The sequence below is a fragment of the Desmodus rotundus genome, chromosome 10 (genome assembly GCF_022682495.2).
Source record: "Desmodus rotundus isolate HL8 chromosome 10, HLdesRot8A.1, whole genome shotgun sequence".
NCBI classification, from domain to species: domain Eukaryota; kingdom Metazoa; phylum Chordata; class Mammalia; order Chiroptera; family Phyllostomidae; genus Desmodus; species Desmodus rotundus.
Window position 1 is genome coordinate 42,469,313 of NC_071396.1, and position 26,073 is coordinate 42,495,385.

Genomic DNA, 26,073 nt, shown 5'->3' on the forward strand with positions numbered 1-26,073 from the left:
TGTCACCTCAACCTGTCAGAACGGCCATGATCGAAACGAAAACAGGTGTTGGTGAGGATGTGGAGAATCCTTGTACACTGTGGGACTGCAAACTGATGCTCCCACTAAAATGGCATGGAGTTTCCTTAAAATTTAAAAATAGAACTGTCTTACGACTCAGTGATTCCTCCTCCGGGTATTTATCTGAAGTAAACGAAAATACTGCCTTGAAAAGATGTATGAGGCCCCATCCCCTGCTCACTGCAGCATTATTTACATCAGCCAAGATAAGGAAGCAACCTACGTGTGCTCCGAAGGATGAAGGGGTACAGAAAGTGTCCCCCCCAGTCTCTCTCTCTCTCACACACACACACACAGAGGATTACTAGCCATAAACATGAATGAAATTGCACCATTTGTCACATGGATGGACCTTGCGGGCATTACGCAAGTGTATTAAGTCAGCCAGAGAGACGAGTACTGTGTGATCTCACCAACACGTAGAAATTTGAACAAAACCGGAGCTCACAGGTACAGAGGACAGAGTGGTGGTAGACAGAGGCTGGATGTGGGGACCAGATGAAAGGGGTAAAGGGGGTCAAAAGGTACGAACTTGTGATTGTGAATGGACAGCATGGCAACCGGAGTTTTAACACTACTGTGTTGCATATTTCAAAGTGGCTTAGAGACCTTAAAAGTTGTCATCACAGGAAAATAGCTATACATGGTGATGAATGATAACCACTGTCACGCTCATTTTGCAATACATACAAATATCAAAACTTATGTTGTACACCTGAAACTAACATGAACTATACCTGGGTTTTTTTTTTTTAAGATTTATTTAGTTTTAGACAAGAGGGGAAGGGAAGGAGAGAGGGAGAGAAACATCAATGCATGGTTGCCTCACACACACCAATGGGGGACCTGGCCCGCAACCCAGGCATGTGCCCTGGCTGGGAATCAAACGGGAGACCCTTCAAACCACTGAGCCACACCAGCCAGGGCTGTACTTCAGTTTTGTTTTTTTTTTAAGAAGCTCAACCTCAATACAATTTCCAAAAATAGTAAAAAACTATGATGTATCAAATTATTAAAATATAAATATCTAATCACAAATAATTCCTGTTTATACATTGGCCATTCTAAACCTTTCCCATCGGTGTCAAAGGTCCCGGCACCCAGTCAGAACCCGGCACTGCTGGCAAACGAGTGAGTACAAGGGAAAGGCCTTCCGAGCAGGAGCCTGGAGCTTGACGAAGAGGGGGAGACGGCTGGCAGCAGACACTCATGCCATGATTCTACGGGCTCCCAGGCCACCCACTGAACGTTTCTTCCATCTTACCAATTTTTGTTTTAATTCCTAAAATTCCATGAATTAGGAATTAAAAAACTTAAAACTTAGCAAAATTCCCTTTGGGAAGAATGTGAATATTTTTTCAGAAGGGAAAGGGGGTTAGCAATGATTAAGTTCTTAGTAAGGAACATGCCCTGGATAGTATGGCTCAGAGCTGGCCTGTGAACTGAAAGGTCGCCAATTTGATTGTCAAGGGACATGCCTGGGCTTTGGGCAGGGTCCCCAGATTGGGGCACGAGAGAGGCCAACAGATAGATGTATCTCTCCCCCCTCCCTCACCCCCTTTCCCTCTAAATTTTAAAAATCTTAAAAAAAAACGTGGATTTGTTTTCAGAGAGGGGAAGGGAGGGAGAAACCCCCCCACCCCCCAAAAAACTGGGGACCTGGCCTGCAATGCAGGCACATGCCCTGACCAGGAATCTAACTGGCAACCTTTCAGTTTGCAGGCTGGTGCTCAATCCAGAGCCACAGGGCATAATGTGAATACTCTTTTTTCTTCCTATATCCCAAGATCAACTACTTTGAGAAGAGTTTCTGATGGAGAAAGTTAACATTAATTTGGGACCTGAAGCACTTGCTGGGAAAGGACGGGAGGCTGAGATAGTACAGGGCACTAGGAGAATGGAAATGAAGGCAGGCAGACACCTAGTAATTTCTGTGTCAGCACTGCCAGGTTCAGGAAATGCCTCTTCTTTAATCTAATGCTGCTTTTAAGGAAACCTTATCACACGTAATGCAGCGCAACTATTCATAAGCTACACTCGGTGTAGGTACACTGCAAAGCCTAAGCGTATTTTACGCAGGGATTCTGTGGTTGTGTTTATTTCAGCTTCCTTAAATTCCCAGTCAACTGTAGGAACATAGACGCCTTATATTGGCAAATGCCTCCTGTGAATAATGTAAGGAACCTGGCCCAGTTTCACTCTTTGTCATAAAAGAAAATGTCATGCATTTTATTTTTAAAATATACTAACAGATAAATCTATGTGCAATGCATTTACAAAATGGGGTACTTTTTAAAAACCGGTATCTCAACAACCAATTACAAATTCTGTAACAAAAAATAGTTCCTACTGGGCAGACTGAACAGTATCAATAGTCTCGTTTTGTTTTACTAAGTAACATTTATCACGTAGTTTTAATGTGAAAACAGGTAACAATAAGAAAAACTACCTACACGCAAACAAAAGTTCACCATGTTAAACGACTAATTAGTGTCTGGAATTTTCTGCAAGTTTCTTACCAAAATGTTTTCCAATTAAATCATTCTTTTTCTCCAGTGAAAATGAATACACATGAATCGCTTAATAATAACCTTAATTCTCATAGGCTGAAGTTTAACTATTTACTTCATTTGATGGAGACACGATGTGAGACGTTTTTTTCAAGACTCCTCCAGATTGGGCATTAAAAACTCAACTCTTAGTCAGCAGGAGCTTGGAGAACAGATTTGGGGAGGGGGCAGGAGATGTAGAGGGATTGAGAAAAAAAACAACAGAACCCCTCAGTCACCAGAACACCTGTTTCTCCTTGTGACTCGCTGAACAGCTAGTGGAAAACAGGACTTTCCAAGCTGACGTTCTTGTTAGACTCCAATCTTAAAGGAAGTGTCTGTGGCGTTTTATTAAAAACCTGTCATGATGGACCAACTGCATGGCTTTCCACGAATGCTACTTATTACTCCTGACATCACCCAAGGAGACAGACATAATACTTACAGTTTAATGAAATGCCAAAAATAAACATTTCATACGGATTCAGATTTCCAATACCTGCCTACAGTTATAAACATTTATTACTTGTTCAACAATTACAGAAAAAAACTTTTAAAGCTAAGGAAAGTTCCCAATTTGAGGTAAATAAATAATACTCATTAAGACTAAAGTAGTCAAGATTTCCTTTTACTCTAAAAAATCACTTCCGAGAGTCAACCTCCATGTACAAAAGACGAGCTTGGCCACATTTACCACTGGAGACAGAGGATACCCCGAAAGGTCCTTAAAAATGTTAATCTCTAAAAGGAAAATTGACTTTCATATTTCATCCATTATCAACACCATACTTGCTTAACAAGATAATTATGCTATTGATATAAAACATACAGTATTTACACTTAACTGTACAAAATAATTTAATGTTTACAAAAATATTAGAATGTTTAGAGTTGACTGACACAGTCTTAGTAATTTCTTCTAGAGAAGTATACAGTAAGACCACTGATTTCCACTTCATTTCTTTTTTAATAAGTCAAAGAAAGGGTGCTGCAATGCTTCATCTAAGGTAATTCTGTTCACTGGGTCATACTCTAACATTCTTCGAACCAGGTCGAACAGTTTCTCGTGTTCTTCATCATGAGAAAGCATAAATTCCTGAGGGGAGAGGGAGAAAAGAAAATCAAAGCTTTTGATTTTAGAAAGACATTTAAAATAGTTGAAACATTTTTTTAAACCTTCACATTGTTTTTCTTTTACCTTTAATGGTTTGCAGCGTCTCCTAACGTATCTACCAGCAGAACTATGTTCATCCCAATCTAGCTGGTTATGGTGAAAATACTTGCGTTTTCTATAGGTAAAAAGAAGTCTGATTAGTAAAAATAACAGAAAAAGATCCATGTTCACCCTCCTCCCACTAGGACAGAGGAAATATAAGCACCTCTATATGCACACAATTTAAAATAATCTTAGCAATAATTATGTATCAGCTGGCTTGTTAGAGTGTCTTCCTTAATCTTGCATGCAGAGAGCAAAGCCAGCTTCAGAAAGAGAAGCCCCTGGATCCATTCCTGTAAATTCTGATTCCCTAGATCTGGAATGGGGCTGGAAATCTTTAAACAAACTCTCTGGATGACTTCTGAGGTGCAGCTGTGTTTGAAAGCCATTACAGTGCCTTGTCCAAGGACATACAGCTGGTTGGACACAGTACAGAATTCCAATTTAGGCTGCTGTGACTCCAAAATCAAGTTCTCTTTACTGCTCTATGTATTACTGTTGTATCAACTTAGAAAAACAATTATGCAAAGGCTAACGTCAGTGTGAAAACCACTTTGTTTACTAGGTCCCAGGTAGCTACTGCATCACTTTCACTTTTCTGCAGTTTGGATACAGGCTACGGCAAGCACTGAGCAAAGGGCTTTACTCTCAGAGCGCACCTGGTTTTCTGAATCATGTGTGTTGGTATGGGTCCTAATATTCGTTCCATCATTGCCAGGTGCTCTTTGCTATCATGAGTCTGAAAAATGGAGGGGAAAAAACCTTTAGCGTTTTTCATTTCCCTGAATACACAATAAAGGAAAACATAAGAAAATATTAGTGACATAAAAGGATTAGATTAGACAGTTCACACAATTTATATTACACTCTACTTCAAATATGGAACAATGCCAAATAAATTGTATTATCCGGTGCAAACTCAATAAAACAGTCTTTCAAAATGAACCAGTAAGGCAGAGGTGCATAACTTGTTTAATGTAAAACTGAACAGTTTCCTTATTTATTTGTGTTTCTTGAACTTTTTAACTGAGGGATGACTGGGGAAGATTACCAGAATACTGTCTCTTCATTTAATCAGTCACTTCACCAGAACTAACCTCCACTACCCAATGGATAGAAGCACATTAACACTTACTAATTAATTCTAGGCAATAAAAACACCGTCCCAGTAATTCTCACAACCACCCTGAGCGAGGTGTATGGAACATGAGTTTCAAAGAACTGAAGGTACTACAGCTCAAAGTCACACAGCTCGTAAATAAGGAAAGCTGAGCTATGACCCCAAGACAAAACTCAGAGCTCTGGCTCAAGAACGGAGGAAAATGTCACACAGCTGAATGGGATGCTCCTAGAGCAGCAATTGGCAAACTTTTCCTCTAAAGGGAATTAAGCAAATATTTGAGGCATGGCTGGTCATAATCGGTCTCTGCTGCATATCCTTTTTTGTTTTTTAAAGCAGGCATCAGGCAAGATACAGCCTGCCAACCCTTGTTCTGGAAAGCAGAAGCTGTATGTAATGCTTTTTAAAATTTATCAACTGTTTTGTCTTGCTCATTGCTTTCAAAATATTAAATACTTCATTCAAGATAGGAATAAATACTAGCTCCACATTTTAACAAAGTTTCTTAGTTGAGTATTTTGGAGGGTAAAGCCCAAATATAAACTTTATCTCAAAACAATGTTAATAATCTGCACTTCACTTAAGACCTCGGTGATTTATAATCACAAACTCACTACAATGAAAGCATGCATTCTGCCTAAGTTTTTCTTGACCCAACAGTTTATTACCACAAAGCCAGAGACCACACCTCCTCGAGCTGACTGATGACCATATTTAATAAATTCCGAGTCCTTTTAACAGGATCTCTATGGCTCAGACAAACTGAAGCAGTGAACACACATGCTGCCAACAGCCAACTAAATGAGTCTAAACTCATCGGCTTCCTCCTGTCCTACACTGCTGTGCCTTCAGATCAACCCTGACAGCACGGGCCAGAATCTCCTGAACCCCCGCCACACAACAGAACACAACTCCTTGATCACATGACAACCCTACTTAATGTTCTTCAATGGCTGCAACACCTAAAGTGTTCAAGATCTTTAGATTACAGAAGTTAAGTAAAATTGTGAGAGTAAAAATGCAAAGTAAGGTTTTTATAAAAGGGACACTTTACTACCCCAAAACCCAGGAGGGATAATCTCCAAATAAAGGCCCCAGAACAAGTCCCCAAGGAATCCATCAGTCCCTGCCGACTGTCGCTGTTTCCCCATTCATGCAAGACTGACAGCACCGTCTCTTCTTCACTGACAAGGGTATGACCCTCTGCACCTGTGCCCACTTACAGACACGGGTTCTTTTCCTGGCACGGCCATCACACTCCCCAGTTTCCCGACACACTCCTACTCTTCCTTCCAGCACTGGCTTTAACTCCCTACTGCTTTTGGTGATGCCACCTCTAAGAAAATTTAACTGATCACCTTTCCTGGGGTCCCACTTTACTCTCAACATTGAACCATTTATAGCAAATACCACATTATACTGTAAAGTTTTCCCATGTCTATCTTTTACAAGTTTTCCTCGAAGAGTATCTTTTCATTTTGATACACTTAGACTCTAGAGTGTCAAAGAGGCTTAATACTTAGAATAAAACACAACTTACTGTTCCTAAATTCTTCTATGAAAAGGATTAAGTGACTTGTTCGTGGCTATACTGATAGTCAATATATCCAGAACAGAATTAAAACTGGCCACAGTAACGCTAACATGAATTTATGAAGAAGGTGCAGAACAAAAAATGGAAACACAGTATAAACATGTGTTAAAAACTCCAATCACATGTAAAATGAACTGGGACCATTCACCAAGAGTCGTATTTCACTCAACTATGGTTTTAGAGAAGGATAACCATTCTACGTAAGTTTTAGTCTTAAAATGACACTATGACAACTTTTCAATGTGGAGGCCAAACTGCATATGCCTTTAACATTTAACTAAACAGTACTGATTAAACACATACCTGAAAGACTGTGAAACCGAGATAATATTCAATAAGAATGCACCCTATGCTCCAAACATCACAAGGCTGAGACCAACCTAAAGCTATTTAAAAACAAAAACAAACATCTTATTATGCAACAACTTTTAATTACCAATTTACTACATCCTTCTCTGTGCGTAATCTCTTTACATAGCTCATTTGGGAGAATGTAACAGTAAACTCGTGGTTTACATTTTTAGTTTTCTATCAAACATTAGTCAGTATATTCTCATAGTCCTCCACACCCTTTCATCAAATTATAGCATTTAACCTGGGAGAGGGGGCGGTTTCTGTAAAATGAGAGGGACTAGTAAATATTGATATTTCCCAAATATTGATATAACTACTGATCTGTGGAAATACTCCGTAGTCTCCAAAGTGCTTGTGCAATGGGGGCGGGGGGAGAAGCACTGTTATACCAGTTCATGTTGGTTAGGAAATTTTACATATTAGTGCAAATACAGGTCAATAATTTTCAGAATGAAAGTATTAAGCCCTTATTATCATCATAAGCTTGATACCTGAGTTTATTTCTTCCAAGAAAATAATATAGTTTTACATAAATTTAAAGACTCATGAGTGTTATACGCAGCTCCCCCTACAAGCAGAGTTACAGAGCCGTTTACAGCTCAGAGAGAGATGTGTGCGCGCTCCTGGGCTGTCTACACACGGTCACACACACCTTCTCCTTCGGAGCTCTCAAACGGCAATCCTACTCTGGGAAGAATAAATACCCAGAGTTCTTAAGTCTGTATTTAATTGGAAAAGAAATAAAAAGAATAAACTACAGAGATATTTTAATCTTTTAAACATGAAATATTTAGTAAACAACGTATAAATAACATCTACTTTAAAAAGAGGTTTTCAGTACTTTCAGTAACATCACTGAATTTAAAGGTAAAGGAAGCAACAGTATAGGGTCCAGCACAAATAATGCCCTGTATTTATTAATTATGTAACATACAATTATCACACTCAAGGACACCATGTGACATTTTAGGTGAAATGCTCAAATCAAAACTATAAATTATTGCACCCGACCAACCACACTCAAACAGGCGTTACTTCTGCTGGACGCCGTATATTCAAAGGCCTTAACTGTGATTTAGTCATTTTTGTTACCCTTCACAGTACTTATCATTTGAACAAATGGATAATGGAGCACAGCTTCTACTTACGTACCCACACAACATCTGCAAACAGAATATGTATCAGCAACAGGAAAATATCAGTTGTTTTGTGTTTATCTCCCACATTAAAACGTGGAGAAAATTCTGAATTTTAAGTAGATAAAACCCTGGAAGTTATCTCCTTCTAAGCTCTGAAAATTCCTCCCTGTCCACAGTCTCTTCCTACACTCCTTTCCTTTACCCTCATAGTAGCCTTCAGTCCTCAACCATGGGTGTTCTTGTAAATCACTAGCTCAGCAGCTCCTTTCACACCATACTAAGTGGAAATCCTATTAACCATTTCAAAAATAAACTCTAAACCTGTGTTGTCCAGTATGGTAGCTACAAGCCGCATGTGGTTCTTTTAATCTAAAATTTAAATTAACGTGAAATTTAAAATCCCACTCCTCAGCCCACATGTGGCTGAAGGCTACCAAACGAACAGAGCAGACAGAAACCACTTCCATCACTGTGCAAAGTTCTGCTGGCCAGGACTACACAGTATTCTCAATTTCCTTACCCCTTCACCAATCCTCTATGTAGATGAAAATCATTAGTTTCCTTTCACACTCCTATCCTGAACTACCAAGTCCTACTGGACCAAAAAAGGTAAAAACTGGAAAAAAATGATTTATAAAAATGTTTTATTATCTAACCTCAGCTGGACCTTACTTTTGGCCAAACGTAAGATTGTTCCATTTATGTCCCTATAGCACTTGATCTAAACTTTTCCCACTGTCTCCAAGCCCCCAAACCCACCCGACTTCCCAGCTCTATTACCATGACCTGGTCTCTAACCTTTAAATTTTGATGCATCCTCCCTTCCTGAGTTCCCTGTTATTTTAAAACTCTGCATCTGAACTCATTTTCCTTTTCAGTTTTTCTCATGTCAAGGGTTATAAAAGCAGCTCTTTTAGACTAGCCTTTCTTTTACTCCTCTTGACCTCCCATCGCCCTATATTTAGAGGTCTGCTAACCCAACCTTTAGGATTTTTATCAGCACCACGCTTTGTGATGACAGGAAAATAGATACCCACATCACTTCAAAACCACACTGCTGTGATGTACTTAGCCATACAGCCTGTTCTTATGTTCCCGTTTATTAACTTGTTCAAAATAACCACAACCTGAAGTATCTTTACAGAGAGTATCATATTTTTCCCACTCAGGAAAAATATTTACAGTAATATCCAAACTGTTTTTATGAAAACAGCAAAGCATTTTTTGTACAATGCTAAGAAAATCACTCTCCCTCCTACCAAAGCTGTAGAGAACAAAAAGCTCTTCAATTACAGTATCAGGAAGTCTGGTGTCTACTGACCCAAAATGACTTCTGGAGCTCTGTAATGCCGTGTAGATACCAAAGTACTATGATGTTCGTCATCGTATGTGGCACTGCCAAAGTCAACAACTTTGATATCCGTGCTTTTCAGTGTGCGTTCGTCACGTTTCTAGAAAGAGACAGTTGAGTGAACATGAAGATCAAAAAAAGAAATTGTAGCACTATCCGAAAGACTTGCACATGAATTATATTTTTGATTTTCAACATAACCCCATGAGAAAGACAAAGAAAGATGATCCCTTTGGGATTAAATATCAGGATAGAATGAGCCTCAGAAGCGAAATTCCCCATTCAATGATCACCAAGCTAAATTAATTTTAAAGAACCAACGAAATTAAAACAAGTTTTAACTTACCATTTTAGAATTGTATTTGACTATATAGTCAGACTTCACAAATAAAATATTTTCAGGCTTCAGATCTGTATGGGTTAACTTATTATGATGTAAAACTACAGGAGAACAAAAACACATGATTAGTTTCACTTATAAATTTAATCTGTACTTGGGTGGAAGGAAGAATCAGCAGTGGATATTGGGGGTCAATAAGAATTTCATCTTCTAATATGCATTTTTAGTGACCATGTTTTGGTATGTCGCTTATATAACAGATTTTAATTTTCTGATGTTTAAAGATTTATCAAGTATACTTACAATTTATTGACTGGCAGATCTGATATGCCATCTGCCTGATGTGGTCAATTTGAAATGGCAGAAAGCTGTTTTCTTTAATGAAATCATAGGTGCTAAGTCCCAGCAATTCAAATACAATACAAACGTGACCATGGTGATCAAACCATTCCAGCATCTGGACACATCGGCTAAAATGGGTCAAAGCAAACATAATTCAGTTCACAGAATTCTGGTTATTTCATATAACATGATGGATCGCAGTACAAGTTTCTACTCACAAGACACTATTGGGGTCCGTAGAATTTAAATGCTCTAACACTTGGATTTCTGAACGAGCTGCTTCACGGTATCGACCTACATTTTTTACGATTTTCACTGCCACATGTATGCCATCCCTTAAAAACAAAATGAAGAAGATGAAAATGGTAAGTGTATAGGAGCAGGATGATGCCTTAAAGCATAATCTTATTGCGTATCAATTACTTTAGCTATTTTTCTAAAACAATTGATGAATATCAATTACTGTATGCTATTTTTCTAAAATATTATACCAGACTCCCCATCTTTTGAAAACATTTTGACAATACACTATACAAATGATTCCCTTAATACTTATGAATTTTAATGTGTTTCCACAATTTTAAATTTACCTAGATTTAATATAAAAGTTAAAAAAATTACAGTATAACCCTCAAACCGATTGTATTACTGGTGAAAGCACTTGCTCATTCAGCAGGCTAGACCCACTCTGTGCCAGACAGGGGACAGGTGTCAGTGATGAGAAAGACAGAGCTTGTCCCTATGCCCAAAATGGTCCAATGCAAAAAGGCACAGGAGCAGGTTATCATAAGGTTAGAAGTGCTTGGTATGAGGTGCTATGTAGTACAGGAGGGAGAGCCAAACCACTGGGGGTTAAGGGAGCTCCAACTTCTTCAGAGAAAAGGTAACACCCAACTAAACCCTGAAAGATAGCTATCAGTTTGTCAAAATTGGAAGGAAAAGGGAACATGTGAGCAAAAAAGACATCATCAATAAATCATGAAGTCAAGAAAATGCCTAGCACATTCACTGATGGAAACGGACAGAAACAGCTCCAGAACAGAGCAGGGAGCTTCAGACTGGGGCACCTAACACTTCCTAAGACGTATAGAGCCAGGAGTGATGTGAGGAAACAGGTTTCCAAATCTTCAACTTCCTTTTGTCCTCCTTCCTAAATCGGATCATTGAAAAGATGAGCCCAAATTCAAGCCTGTTTTTACTATGCCCCACATGCCCGTATTAGATCAAGGTATGTGCCCTAGACTATAAAAAACCTTTGAGTCAAACAAATTTTTCTAGTGGCTAGGTAGCAAATCTTTCCCCAAATCTGACAGTTTCCAATTCATTGCTTTCAACAAAGACCCAATGAAGTTGTGGGCTGATAAGTTATTAAAAAGTATTCTGGTAACATCCCTACATTTGGTACATATCTGGACTTAAACAGAAAATATTCTCAGTCTTAGAATCTCAAGAAAATTTAAAAGGACAATAATAGGGCAACTGGTAAAACCTGAATAAGGTCTATAGATTTCCTGGAAAAATCTGAAAATGTAACATATGTAATGTATAAAGAAGAAAGAAAAATACTGTAAAGTGTTAACATTTGGGGATTATGGGTAAAGCATATATAAAAATTCTTTGAATTATTTTATCAACTTTTCTTTAAGTCTGAAAATATTTCAAAATATTTTCAAATTTCAATTTATGTTCACATTTTTGTTGCAGAGAAGACAGGATAATAAAAAGTATTTAGAATAATGTTCTATGTAAAGTGGAAGGAAAATAAGTTCTAGGATAAGACATTTCCAAGAACTAAAAAAGAGTTTGTTCATGGATGGGGGTAGGTATATCAAGTTGTTATAACATTTCAGATTCCTTCAAAGACATTTAAAGAAACAGGTTAAAAAAATGAAATAAATCAATTCTTACATTAAGATAAAAATTATATCCTTTCCAACTATTTTATGATGAAAAACCTTAAGGGTCAATTTAGAAACAGGCAGTTTCACTAAACTATTTTAAAAGGTTCACTTACAGAAAAGTTTGCAAACTACAGAACAGGGTCCTGGAGGAAAACATTACAATGAGGCAGACAGGGTCAAATCACAAAGGATTTAGTGTAACTCATTCTGTAGGCTTTGAGTAATATAATTCCTTTACAGTTTAAGAAGTTAACTCTAACATGCAAATATTATCCGTTGGGAATAAAGGTTTTTGAACCAGGATTAGACATGCTTTATTGTTTCTGTGGTTCAAAAGTAGAGCACTCCGAATCTCTTACACAAGGTTACAGGCCTAAGTTCTTTCTGGAAAAGTCTCTTCACTTGAACACCTACTTTAATTTCAATCAGCTCTGTCTGATAGAATTTGTGAGCATTTTTGATCAAAATCCAAACTCAAGTAAATCATGTACACATTTGAAAAAATTTTGAATATTTATACCTCCCAGGGAAACACGTGACTACCACTTAAAACATCATAGTGGATCCTTCTTCCCCAAACACACCAGAATGCTCAACCTCCCCCCCCCCCCCCCCCCCGCAAACTTACATGCCATGATCAATGCATTCTACAACTTTGCCAAAGGCCCCTTCACCCAAAGTGTCCACAATTTCATCTAAAGTGAGGGGGGAGAAAGAAGTGTAAGTATCTGAGCACAAATAACTAGTTATTCAAACAATGAATGCTTAAGCGTGGAATATTTTCAAATGATCTCTATCAAAGCATAACTAAGGTTTCAGCACTCAAATTATTTTATTTTCAGCTGCTACAAAGACAATTAGATAGAGCTATCTTTCTTGATCTAATCTCAAATTCCACTGATTATTTTGGAACTTTAGAAATATTTAAATTCTACAGAAAAGAAGAAATACAAAACAAACAAACAAACCCACGGAAAAAAAACAAAACAAAACAAAAAAGCAATGAAGAGTTTTTTAGCCCCCCGCTGACAAACTATTCTTAAAAAGATTATTCTGTCTGCAAAGTTTAAAAAGTGTTGAAAAATATTCTATACATCTTGCTCTTAGAACGTCTCCACTTTGACAGATCAGGTGACCCTCCTCATCATCCTCTATACTCCTGGATCTTTTCCTTCGGTGGCTCTTCTGGAACGGCAAGTGGGCAGCACCAAGATCGTCCAGCCAATCAATATATCAGAGTGAATTCAGGGCAGAATACGCAATTCATTCAGCGGGGAGATATTCAGGCATTCAGATAAGCACCAGGCCACGAACAGTTGGCAGGAGCAATTTCAAATTCAGTCCCCAGAAATTCACAGGGCACAGTTTATGTTACAGAAGAAAAACATGGCAAGGAACAGATTTTCAGATAAGATACTTAAAGTGGCAATAGAAAAAAACAACACAATTGTTTCTTTAAAATACTGATTTAATTGAAGTCTGAAATTAAAGAATGCAATGTCATGTTCTACTAATCTCTTGCTATAAAATAGCATATGCTGTGAGTTGAGATGTCTAGTTTGACAGAAAAATGTTTTATAATGTCCAAGATTAGTTGAAATTGTTTACTTAGTAATATTTTAAAATATACATGATTAAAATAAAAGGAAAAGGTAATGGCTAGTTAATTTCAATGTTCAATCTAATCAAAGCTAGTTTTACTGAAAACTTGGATGAAAACAGTATTTCAAAGTTTACTGATCAAACAGGTCTGAGTGTAAAAATAAAAGGGCAAGTTTTTAAAAATACATTTCCCACTCAGCGCCCATGTTCAGAACTGCAATGAACTAGCTGCAGACAATGCACTGTGCGACGGGACTACGCTGCATACCGGGTATTTAAGTATATCCACCAGTGCACCTGTCTAGTTTCCAACTCTCAGGAAAGGAGTTTCTTTTAAAGTAAGAAAAAATGTTCAAAATGAGAGATGAGTGTTCATTACTTCATAACATCGTATTACAAAACATAAAAATAGAACATTTTTAATATTAAAATCAAGAAACTCATGATGTGGTCTATGGAAAACAAGTAAATGTGGGCAAATGAGGACTAGCCAATAAATACAGATTAGCTATAAGAATTTGGAAGTTTCCTTTAAGAATTCCAGTAATATAAACAATATACACAAATTGTATTATATAAATTTTCCAAACTTATTGGCTCATCAAGAGCTTTACACACAAATACGTATCCACCCCCAATAAAAACAAAACCACTCATACCGAATGTGACTGATGGCTCGAGCAGTGTCTATTATGCTTCCTTTTAGGACTGCTTCTCCTGCTTCGGACTGAAGACTTACTGCAGTGGATTCGGTAACTGCTTTCCACATCTCTGTGGTAATGCCTAGGAATGTATCTTTCGCAGTAGTCATTTCTGTATTCGTCAACGTATCTCCTGTCCCGATAATCTCTCTCATTCAAAGACCTTGCTTCTAAATAATGACTGCAAACACATTGAAAGACTTCAAATTACTCTCTTCACCCTGGAGTAATGTGGTTCAAACACATTCTCTCAAGAATTCCTGGTTTCAAAAGCTAACTCAATAAAATTTCAAATTGATGAATTAGAATTTATACTTATCATAAACCTAATAATTTTACTTTAACCAACAGGCAAATGGGTTCCTATTTCTCTATTCTATAGACTGCTGTTAAGCACTTCATATCAAGGAACAAAGCTTGAGCCAAATCATTCCATTATGTCCACTGTTTACTTAAGTGTCCCTTTGCATTCTGGAAAAAGACCAAAAATTCACAAGACTGCATCGGTTTTATGATATATGCATCTGCATCTAAGCCTTCTTTCCCCACAGAGCCATGCACAGTTATAGGCAGGCAAAATTCCCTTTTCTTTTAATGTAATTTTTAGATCTCTTTGGCACACAGAGAATTCTTTCATAAAAGGGGGTGTTATTAGCTCTAGAAGGAATCTTAAGTGTACTCCAGGCATTTCATTTCACAGATCATTAAGATACCTAGAAGGGAAATGATTTGCAAGGGTTGTAGAACACAGTTTAACTGTGATTAGATGGACCAATTTTATTACACATATCACCTACCCTATCTCCTCTCTTTGTATATCTGGTTTCCTGTTGTTCCTTTAAAGAACCCACAAAAATAGCTTTTGAAGGTTGCTTCATGTGCCAAAGACATCTAAAATATGTCCCCCTAAAATGAGAAAAGGGATTTGTAATTACCTAATATTATAAGAGACCCGCCGCCCTACTTCCCTTTACATTTCTAATTTCCTGGTATGCCTGCTTATTACAAATACACATGAACTCTCAAAGAAAACAGCATTAGTTATTGCTACAGTAGTCAACTTCTGAATCTACAGATCCCTTCGAAATTCCGATGAAAGATATGGACCCTATTTCACCAAGAAATGTGCCAACACATCAACCAAACTTGGTAAGGGATTCCAGAGATCAGACCCCAGGAAGTCAATGTTACCCCACTGAGGTAGCCTCAATCGAACAGAAAGAAAAGGACATAAGATTCAACTGACCCAGTTTCCCGCCCCCCTCTACCTGGACTGAGTGTCCTCTTTGGCAGAGCGTGAGGCTTCAAGAGGGACGTGCATGGAGCACTGAGGGAGAGAGGGACGCCTGCCCAGTCAGACAGATCAGCTACAGGAACCCTGACAAGCAATGGAGTGACCATGTTGACCGGACCGCCCTCACCAGCCCTTTTTTTTTCCCAGAATGTACTGTCATTCTTTTACTGGAGGAGGGGAGGTGGGAGTGGCTGGTTTAGGCAGAAATAAAGAGAAGCATTTCTAAATTGGCTCAACAAAACTGGCATCAAATACAGGCTGTGGAGATGCACAGACCCCCTTTTCCCTTCCCCTAGCATCAGTCTTAAATTCTGTGCATTGGAGAAACAACTCAGGATATTAGAGTACGATTGTGGATCTAGGTCAGCGACCTGATCAGTTGGCTTGGACCTGTCGGGGAGATCAACCTAGAAGTGACCATATTCTTAAAGGCACCCGCCCCATAAAAGTCCAAAATCTTTAACAGAAAAAAACACACATAGTCTTTAACTGGAATAATGCAGGAAATTAGAACTGCTGACAATCCATAAACAATCTATAGAACAACAAACACGAAGTGTAGTAATACTATGAAGATAAACTAAAAAGATGAGGACCTCTTCAATCTGTAACAACCAAAGCTTAGAGATTATATGAAGCGCATAGAATTCCAAAAGCCATGGACAGAGTGAACAGGATGAAAAGATTTAATTTCTAAAAATATTCACTAAATATCTAGTGAAGTTTTCACTGTAGACCCTCAAAATAGCCAAGACCAATGAGGCTACAGACATTAGTTTTTATTTGCACACAGTCCTGCAGAAGAAAATATATACACACACAGCGAAAACCCAGCCAACAATGGACAGCTGGAGATTATATATGTAAAAATAAAGCTCAACAATGCAGGAAATGCTGAAATGTTGCAAGAGTGCTGAGGGTCATAAAAGAGAAAGCAAAGCACTCAAATTTCTGAAAATGGTTAGGGAAGACCTCATGAAAAAAGAAGGAAGGAGTTGCATGTTAAAGGAAAGACAAGGTTTGGACAAAGTGAAGACAAATGCCGGGGAGAAGCATGGCACATTACTGTTTCACACTCCCAGGGCAGTTGTGGCCACAATGTCTTAAGAGAGGCGTTTGTGCATTACTCAGGAAACTCTTAAGCAGACAATTCCCCTAAGAGCAATTTTCACGTACAGGAATATAAGCAGATAAACTGGAAACAGACCATCCAAAATCCTGCATGCCAGACTAAGGACTTGAAAATAGTGTTTCTCAAAGGGTGGTCTGTTTATCAGCAATACCAAAACACAGAATTATTAAAAATAAAGATAGGTGGACCTCAGGTCAGACTCAATCTAAATCTTGTAATATGAATTTTAAACGTACCCCCCAGGTGATTTTATTCACACTAAGGTTTGACAATCACTGTTTTAAGACTTGATACCCTATATTAGGAAGACATTTAAGAATTCTTACCACAGTACTGGGTTGGCCAAAAAGCTAGTTCGTTTTTTTTCTGTGTAATGGCTCTAGTAGCACTAAGTTATCTTTAACTTCATTCGGGACAATTTTGTTAGACTATTTTGAGAGCTGTTATATCAGCATGTATTTTAAAGAAAAACTTATCAAAATTGGCGAATTTTTGTGCAGCCATTTTAATATCGAAGACGGGAGAAATTATGCAACATTTCCAGCACATTATGCTTTATTATTTCAAGGAAGGTAAAAACGCAATTGAGATGCAGACAAAGTTTTGTGCAGTGTATGGAGAAGGCGCTCTGACTGATCAAACAAGTCATAAGTGGTTTGCAAAGTTCTGTGCTGGAGATTTCTCTCTGGACAATGCTCCATGGTCAGGTAGACCAGTTAACAGCAATCAAATTGAGACATTAAATGAGAATAATCAATATTATACCATGGGGGAGATAACCGACATACTCAAAATATCCAAATCAAAAGTTATTGGTGAGAATAAAAATGTCTTTTACTTTACAGAAAAAAACTAAACACTTTTTAGCCAACCTAATATGTAAAGGTGGTGTTTTAGCCACATTAGTCTTACTGTGCATAATTGATTGATTTAAATCTGTAGGAAGGGATACTAAATCACAAGCAACAACCAAAAGAAATCAGAAAAGACCTTTTGCAATATACAAAAAAGGTAAAATAATTGATATACACTAAGTTTTCACAAAGAAAACTAAGAAAACGTAAGAAAAACACACTCTAATAGAAAAAATAGGCTAAGAATAAAAAAAATAACGTTCAAGTGGTCAATGATTATGCCAGTAGACATAATTCACTAAAAATTAAAAATTTCATTTGGCATCCCAACATGCCAAGAGTGCCCTGGCGGGTGTGGCTCAGTGGACTGAGTGCTGGCCTGCAAACTGAAAGATTGCGGGTTCATTTCCCACTCAGGGCACACACCTGGGTTGTGGGCCAGGCTCCTGTTGGGTGCAAATGAGAGGCAACCAATCTTTGTACTTCTCACATGTTGATGTTTCTCTCCCTACCTTTCTTTCTCCTTTCCCCTCTAAAAATAAGTAAAATCTTTAAATATGTAGCAAGAGTTCACACCCTTTAACTTTGAAAACATCCCTTTTTAGAATCTATTTTCAGAAAAGAGGCAAAGATTTGTATCAAAGATATTTTAAGAATTAGAAATAATTTATATCCAAACAATGGGATAATAGCTTCCTACCAAAGTTACCTTCTTTATACTTTTCTGCATTTTTAATGATTTTATAAAAGACATCCTTTTGAAGTTTTCAATCTTCAAAAACTATTAGAATATTCTAGATTATGGAGACTGACTACCATCAGACATCTCTGGTGCGAATGTCAAAGAAGCTATTGGCCTGGTGGTTAACTGGACTTAGTATCACGTTTATGTACTTAATTATGAACACGAATGAATAACACTTCCTTTCTACATATACAATGTATAGTAAACCTGGGCTGACCAGTTTATGTTAAGCCCTACAGAATACTTTGTATTTGTTATTAGGGCACAGATGTTTTTCTATAGTATATTAGCTAGCGCAGGCCACTGAAGTCTGTTATAGACCCACCCTCTTCCTCCCAAATAGCAGTAACAGTGTGTGAGGAAAAACGATCAATCTGCGCTGACTACCAACAAGCTCACTATTCTACAGAACAAGTCTGCTTTAGGATGGAGAAGGAAAAAATTACATACTGTTTTTTAAAGTAACCCCAGCTGGCTAATTTAGAAAGCAATCTGGTAAACAGTCCCAATGGAACATCTGCACAAAACAAGGAGAAAACATAAGACCAACAAAACAAACGAGAAAAGAAAATTAATGGAAGACAGGATGAAAGAAATTCTACTCACCTAGCCTTTCTTTAAAGATTTAAGCTTTGAAATTCTTTTAATTTTATATGAATAATTACCTCCAAATTTCACAGCAGTAAAAATACAGTAAAACAAAACCCATGTTATCGGACGCTTTCATTGAAGCTCTTTCCTAAATTACTGGCTACTACCTGTGCAAAGGAATGGTTTCTAAAATAACCAGGCTTCTGAAAATCCCAAACATACCCGCTGGCCTTACTGACAAAAATAACCTGTAGAGTGCAGTGTAAGTGAATGATCCCCCAACGCCCTTTAACACAGCCGAATAGTACATGCTGTTTTTCCCACCTGAAGTTATCCTCCCTGCCCCCCATTCTCTCTCATCTGTGGAACACTGCAGGAGCACCCTAACGTACCTATGTCCCTCCTACATACAAGTTTCAGGCACAGACTGCGTGTCCTATCATCGCTATTAACTTTTTGTGTCCTATGTCCCTATGCTGCTGGTGGCTGGGACTTAACTGTTCCCACCACTCCCAGAGAGAAGGATAGGAACTCTTTGTTTTATTAGAGCTGTAGCCTCAGCCCTTATACAGTCTTGCCTACAACAGGCATTCAGTAATTTCCGAATATTTATTGACTGAATCATAAAATAACTTGACATATGAAAGCTACATAAGCTAATAATAAATCACTAAAACTATTAGTGTGAACACACTACTAGCTCAATTTACCAATCAGATTCTTTAAACTGGTGACGTGGTTTACAATGTCTGTTCTCTTGCGTACTGCTGTGGGACCTCCTCTTCCGTTTGTGGCTTCCCCTGTAGCTTTCATGTCCCCAGCTTTCTCTATCATCCCAATGAGGGCAGTGAGTTCTTTTGGAATGCCGCATCTGTTAATGGAAACAAAAAGCGAGTTGTGGAGAGTATGGATGGTTATGTTTAGCAAATAAAAGATTATACATTAATATTATTTAAATGTAAACACCCAGAACATGGCATCACTCAGGTTCTAAAATCTTTTGTAGGCAACGTTTCCCAAGGCACGGGGCACTACTCACTGGTATGTCAGGGGATTTCAAGTGGCATGCACACAGAACTAGGACTAAATGATGAATAACACAGTGAGAACTTCATATATTTTCTTTCAACTCTTCTGGACGGATTCTCAGCTAGGTGCTTATCTGCAACTAACACCTACTAAATAATGGTTTTTAAAAGATTTTATTTATTTTTAGAAAGGGGAAGGGAGGAAGAAAGGGAGAAACATCAATGTGTGCTCGCCTCTTCCGCACCCCCTGCTGGGGACCTGGCCAAAAACCCAGGCATATTCTCTGACTGGGAATCAAACTGGTGGCTCTTTGGTTCACAGGCCGACACTCAGTCCACTGAACCACACCAGTCAGGGCTCACTAACATGTAAAAACCATAAAAAGACCAAGGTTCAGGCTTGGAGCCTTCAGTAGAGAACAATATCTAGCCAGAAATTAGTAACTTTTTTTTGGTTTTCATTTATATCATTACCTTCTTTTTATGGTAAATTTTTAGCAATCTCCTAATTAAGTTATTAATACGATTTATTTAAAAATGTTAACTAACACGTGAACTAATCTAAAAGGAAATACTATCACAAGTGTCATGGGGCTTTGGTAAAACACTTGGAAGCTACTACAAATATCTGAAGTCAGAGAAACACTTAGGGATACTGAACACAGATGACTCTGTTAAAAAGTATAGAGCCATCAATGAAGCTTTTTTCTCAAACATGAGAAGAGTTCCTTTCACTAAATCTGAAAATGACTCCGAGCTTTGAAAAAATAAAAAGAGGTGAATAGAACAAGGTATTCGACAGAGAAAGTTAAGAGCAACAGAAAGATAATCTTATGAACTCGTCTCTAACAAGATTTCCAGGTCATCCTACAGTTATTCTTAAAATTAAAACCTTTCTGTTGTAGATCTGGAGTTGACACTGAAGAAACCAACCCACAAGGACGCCCATGGTCGCAGTGAAACCAGACGAAAATAGGGGCAATCCCCCGACCCCATCTGTAACCTCTACTGCGTGGGGTCTTTCCGTGCTCAGCATCTGTGTTCCATCACTTTGGTCCCCACTGTCTCTCCCCATCTGCACTCTTCTCAGAGCAGTCACATTTTTAACAGTGATGGCCAAACTGCGCTGGGCAGGGGGAGTCTCCCAACTCAGCAAGGAGCTGAGAAACGGTAAAATGGAGCAACACCAGCTAACTTCCTTCCGCTTGCCCAAATGAGCTCGTACGAAGTAAACCAAATCAAGTACAAAACTTAAGTGACTGCAAATAGATTAAAAAAGACTTTGAAGTTGGGCAGCTTCAATTCTCCTGGGAGGCATTCCCTAAGAAAATGCAGGCATCTGTGCATCTGAGCCCCATGCCATCAAACCTTTTGGCCCAGTTCTCTTGCTGACTCTGATTCCAGGCCCACCAAACACCTGATAATGTAGCTTGCTTTAAAAAAGGACGAGAAGGCATGGGTCAGGCCAAACAAACCCCCCCAAGCCTCAGCAGCATTGTCACTGGGAATTCGTAAGTGAGCAATCTGGCTTGACAGGCACTTCAGTCCGGGACACTGGAATGAGTGACTCTACAAACGAGGTTAAAAAAAGGCTGTCAGAAGAGCCATAAACACATTTCTTGGAATTCTTTTGACCCTTCGACTACCAAAAGTGTATTTTAACCACATTGGAAACTCTGAAAAACATCTGTGTCAGGCACTCTCAGGTAACATCAAGCAAAATTACCACCTCTGGTGACCAACAGTTATTATCACGACCATCCATTATTAAGCACTTGTTGCAAAACTTAGGTGTCTGCTTTAGTTTTATTTTTTTCCTCCTACTCTCAGTCTGCCCAGCCAGCTCCCCTCTAATAAGGCAGGCTTCTCAAACCACTAAAGTTAGCAATATGCACATATTAAAATTCGAACGCGCATTTTAGGAGAGCCAGATTTTTACTTCTCTAATTAACTTCGCTACTTCAAATTTAAGCCAGCTCTAGGGAACGTCTCCCTCCCCCGCCACTACCGTTCAGGAAAACTTTCTCAGGAGGCAGAGAGAAGGCTCCTGGACGCACATTCTCTGTATAAGTCTCCTTTGGATACACAAAAAAGAAAAACTACCCAGAATTACTACACTACCTCCAATTAATAAAGAATCCTACGTGCTGAAATCACAAGATATCTTTAAAAAAACCAAACCAAACACAATGGACCCATATGCATATACCCGCATCGGGTATCTGATTCTTTACCGCCCTCCACTACTCCACGGTGCCCGACAAGTTTACGTTCTGCACGTGGGTAAGAAATATCGGGAACGGTCGGAGCTACGACTAGCTGGCTCCAGGAGGGCTGCGTTTCACCGTAACAAGCAGCCGTGGGCGTGCGCGTGGAGCGCAACCCTACAGGGTAGGAGCCGGACGGCGGGCCCCGTCGGTCGGAGGGCTCCTTCCCAGGCACCGGAGCAGCACCCCGCGGCTCCTCCAGGAACGCACGACGCACACGTGTCAGAAACGCGCTTGGGCGGTAACAGGGCGTGCTCCAGCTCGGGGAAAATCAGAGCCGCTCGAAGGACAAGCCTCTCCCTATTTCCACCTCCCACTACGAGGTGAGTTCCACTTCGCGGACGCGCGGTGCTCGGACGCCCGGGCCGCACCCCGGCGCGCCTGGCCAGGGCCTCCGGCGCGCTCCCAGACGGGAGCCAACGCTACCGCCGCCCGCGGCCAGGCATCCAGGGCTGGACTCCCTCCAACAACGCACACCCGAAAGGCGGGTCTCCAAGGGCTCGCCGAAACGTCTTCTCTCTCCCCTGCGGGGCGGGAGCGGCCGGCCTCCGGAGCTGCGAAGCGAGCGGCCAGGGCCCCCAGGGAAGAGTCAGCGGCAGAACCGCGGCCTTCCTGCCCCAGGACTTTAAATCCACGTCACACCTGCGCACCTTTAGGTCTGGAAGGCGACCGGCGGAGCTGCGTCCCGAAGGAACCCCGGTCGCCGAGGCCTCTACCCCGGTCGTCTCTCCGACACCTGACTCCGAAACCTAAAAAGAGTGGAAAACCGCCCAACCCAGCACGCGTCCCCTGAAGCCTTACCTCTGCAAAAGCAAAAAGCCCTCTGGCTGAGAAACGAAGCCAAACCGCCGTCTTGCCACACAGACCGCTGCGACAAAAATCCTACAAAATGGCGGCTGCGCTGTCTCCCAAAATACCCCAAGGGGGCCTCTAGCTCCACCTTCGCCGCGCAATCGCGCTTGCGTAACAAAGCCTCGCGTGATCCCGCCCCTCCCCGAAAGAGGAGGGGCTACGTGAGGCGTCACGGCCGGGCTCCGCTCTCCACAGTGCGGCCGCGCGGGCCGGTTCGTTGCCCCCGCTAGTCCTAGTTGGACCTGGGCGACGTCCCAGTAAGAAATTGGGAAGAAGGGCGTGTGCCCTGCCCCAATCTTGTGGCTTGAGGTTTGCTCTTTTTGGCGGGGGGTGCGGGGAGGAAGATGGCTACCTTGAGTGCGGCACCGCTCTGCACGGCCAGCCGTGGCCCCATTTCCTCCTCTCTGGATCAGGGGCCCGCACCATCGTACTTCGGCTGTCCGCCCTCAACCTTTCCCAGGGCCTCAACCCCGGATGGTGCCAGCGCGCAGGAGAGAAGCCCCAGCCCTGGCCAGGTAGTTCAGTTGGTTAGAGGGTAGACGGGAAACACCAAGGCTGTGAGCTCCATTCCCAGTCAGGGCACATACCAGAATCAACCAATGAATGCATCAATAATATCGACGCATTTTTGTCTCTGCCTCTCTCTAAAATCAACAAATAAAATTTTTTTAAAAAAGAGATGAACTCCCAGGTCTGCCCTGGCGCAGGGCTTGTGCTGGGGCAAGTTCAGTGAGCAGGAGATACTTGTCCAGCCTGCTTGGAACTTCCGGTCTACAAATGGATTCGGATAAATAGGATGTCTCAAAAAACAAGCTCAGGGGTACTTATCTTTCTTAAGGCATCTTTGCTAGAAGATCACAACAAAATGCAGTTTCGGTAAGTTTCCTCTTTGTTATGGCCCCTCCTCCTGGGCAGATATGGAAGCTGGAGGTCTCCCTAACGAAGGTCTTCCCGGTGTTTGCCCCCTGGATTGACTTTATTTCACCAAGGCAGGGTACTGTCTGAGGACTAATGAGCATCCACTAAGGGGTTTACTTCAAATGTATTTTGCGGTTTTATGAATCCACAGACAGTCCCTATTGTGAGTGTGTAGGGTGAGAAGAGAGCCAAAGTGAGCCTTGGGGGACACGACTGAGGGACAGAGGGAAAGTGCCAGAGGAGGAGTCATCGGAAGGAGAGGAGCATCAGGAGTGTGGCATCAGAGAGAGCAAGGGAGAGAAGGGCTTAACCGAGGGCAGAGCGGACAGTATCTCCTGCTGGGAGGAGTTCAGCTGTGGTTAGCACTAAGAAGTGTTAAGGGGATTCTGTTTTTTGACAGTGATTCCCTGGAATAAAGAGAAAGCCAGAAATCAAATGTGAGAGGGTAGGGCTGGGTGGTTGTGGGCATAAACCTGATAGCATGTGGGAGACCTGAACTCCTCCTACCTTTTAGGTGAAAGGACAGCACAGTATTTAAGTGATCTAACATCACAGAGAACTGCCACCTGCTTTGGATGAATTGGGCTCTCATGGAGATTGCACACGACTTCAAGAAGTGAAGTTAAAAAAGACCTAAATGGAGCCCAGGCTGGTGTGGCTCAGTGGACTGAATGCTGGCCTGCAGACCAAAAGGTTGCTGTTCAATCAGTCCCCACTTGCAGGTGTGTGAGAAGCAGCTGATCAATGTTTCTCTCCCTCCTTTCCCCTCTCTCTAAAAATAAATAAATAAAATCTTTTTAAAAAGATATGTTGAATTCTCATGAAGAGTGTGCCACACTTTTCAAGCAGTGAAGTTGAAGAGATAATTGGGAAATTTTTTATGCTACAGATTGACAGGCAATATCATTCTTTTACCTGAAATAGCCACCATGTCTGCATCTACAGATATAAATCTTACCTATCTTTCAAGGACCAACCATGTCATCTCTGATTCCATCAGTTCCCACCCATCTCCTGGCTCTTAACTATTCCAGTTGGAGATTAGGTCCTCAAACAGCCAAGGCACACTAATGTTCCTGCAGTCACCCAGGTGTCCAACCAATTTTGTCCAAAGAGTGAAATTTATTGGTCCTGCAACAGATTGCAGAGTGTTTCGGGGACATACGCCGATGGAATGCTGAGCTGTGCGGACTGGGCCAGCTGGCTGCAGACAGAGGCAGACATTCGAGCTGGCATCAAAGGAAGTTCACCTTTGTGCTCTACTATGGGAGATGTTTATCTTGTGAGGGTAGATGAGAGTGGGGGCAGGACAGGGCACAGTTCTGCTTGAACAGCAACACAAAGTTAAAAGGCGGTCCAGTGGAAAGGCTGCCTACAGAGGCATTTTTATAGATCTCACCAAACAGTGATAAAACCAAATAGTGGAGTCTGCTTTGTAATTACTGCTATCTTGTTTTAGTGTCATTTTGAGTATTTTAAGTGTGCCACAAAAAGGACTCATATTTGAAAGAGAGTAGTTATTAGAGGAACTTGGGAACGCCCTATGACTAGCATCTCTGTGTCATCTGAGGTAGCACTGTGGTGCTTATAATTGCCCTCTCTGGCTTGTTCTGACTGGAGACAAGGGCCTGATTTATATTGCCTTTGAGATCTCAATGCCCACCACCCAGTACCTATATTTAGGTTGTTTACACAAGTTGCTTCTGGCCATTTGCACAAAGTTCCAAAGTAATTGGATCAAAAGTGGAGATTTACTCCCAGAATCCTTGTGCCAGTTAACAATCTTACACGGCAGCCTCCACCATTTCTAAGTCAATTATCTGAAAAATGAACACTTTCCGTCAGAAGACTTAATGAAAGGTTCTCAATGTCTGAGAATCCACTCTAACGCTGGAAAAACTGCCTAATGCAGTAGCTTCGTCTATCCACAAGAATAAATATGTCCAACATAAAGGAAGAATAAAGAAATGGGACCTCAGCAAATTAAAAAGCTTCTGCATGGCTAAAGAAAACAGCATTAAAATGAAAAGAGAACTAACTACATAGGAAAACATATTTGCCAAGGATACCTTGGACAAGGGTTTGATCTCCAAAATATATAAAGAACTTACACAACTCCACTC

At 40.4% G+C, this 26,073-nt stretch overlaps 1 protein-coding gene across 3 annotated transcripts; it reads right to left on the reverse strand.

Moving 5' to 3' along the window:
- Positions 1-3,044: 3,044 nt before the first annotated feature.
- On the reverse strand, positions 3,045-23,099 carry CLK4 (CDC like kinase 4). Of its 3 annotated transcripts, XM_024577806.3 has the most exons (14): positions 22,982-23,093; positions 19,596-19,756; positions 18,745-18,811; positions 14,228-14,450; positions 13,061-13,151; positions 12,595-12,661; positions 10,284-10,400; positions 10,027-10,193; positions 9,730-9,824; positions 9,354-9,483; positions 6,843-6,925; positions 4,485-4,564; positions 3,808-3,898; positions 3,045-3,705 (listed from the first exon to the last, which is right to left on the reverse strand). In XM_024577806.3, exons 2-14 carry the CDS (start codon positions 19,717-19,719, stop codon positions 3,565-3,567), a joined length of 1,476 nt encoding a protein of 491 aa, XP_024433574.2. In that variant the 5' UTR covers positions 19,720-19,756; positions 22,982-23,093; the 3' UTR covers positions 3,045-3,564. The 3 variants fall into 3 exon arrangements, with proteins under 3 accessions (XP_024433574.2, XP_045041642.2, XP_024433573.2); XM_045185707.2 differs by lacking the exon at positions 18,745-18,811 and having other exon boundaries at positions 22,982-23,099; XM_024577805.3 differs by lacking the exons at positions 13,061-13,151; positions 18,745-18,811; positions 19,596-19,756; positions 22,982-23,093 and having other exon boundaries at positions 14,228-14,366.
- Between the last annotated feature and the right edge of the window lie 2,974 nt (positions 23,100-26,073).

What these genes read in the sequence shown, in the direction of transcription:
- CLK4 (XM_024577806.3), bottom strand. Translation starts at nt 19,719, where the DNA reads ATGATAGAGAAAGCTGGGGACATGAAAGCTACAGGGGAAGCCACAAAC. An exon ending in CGAGCCATCAGTCACATTCG is followed by an intron (nt 13,152 to 14,227) that starts GTATGAGTGGTT and finishes TTGCCGTTCCAG; the next exon opens with AAGAGCCACCGAAGGAAAAG. An exon ending in GATCTGCCAGTCAATAAATT is followed by an intron (nt 9,825 to 10,026) that starts GTAAGTATACTT and finishes GTTCTCCTGTAG; the next exon opens with TTTTACATCATAATAAGTTA.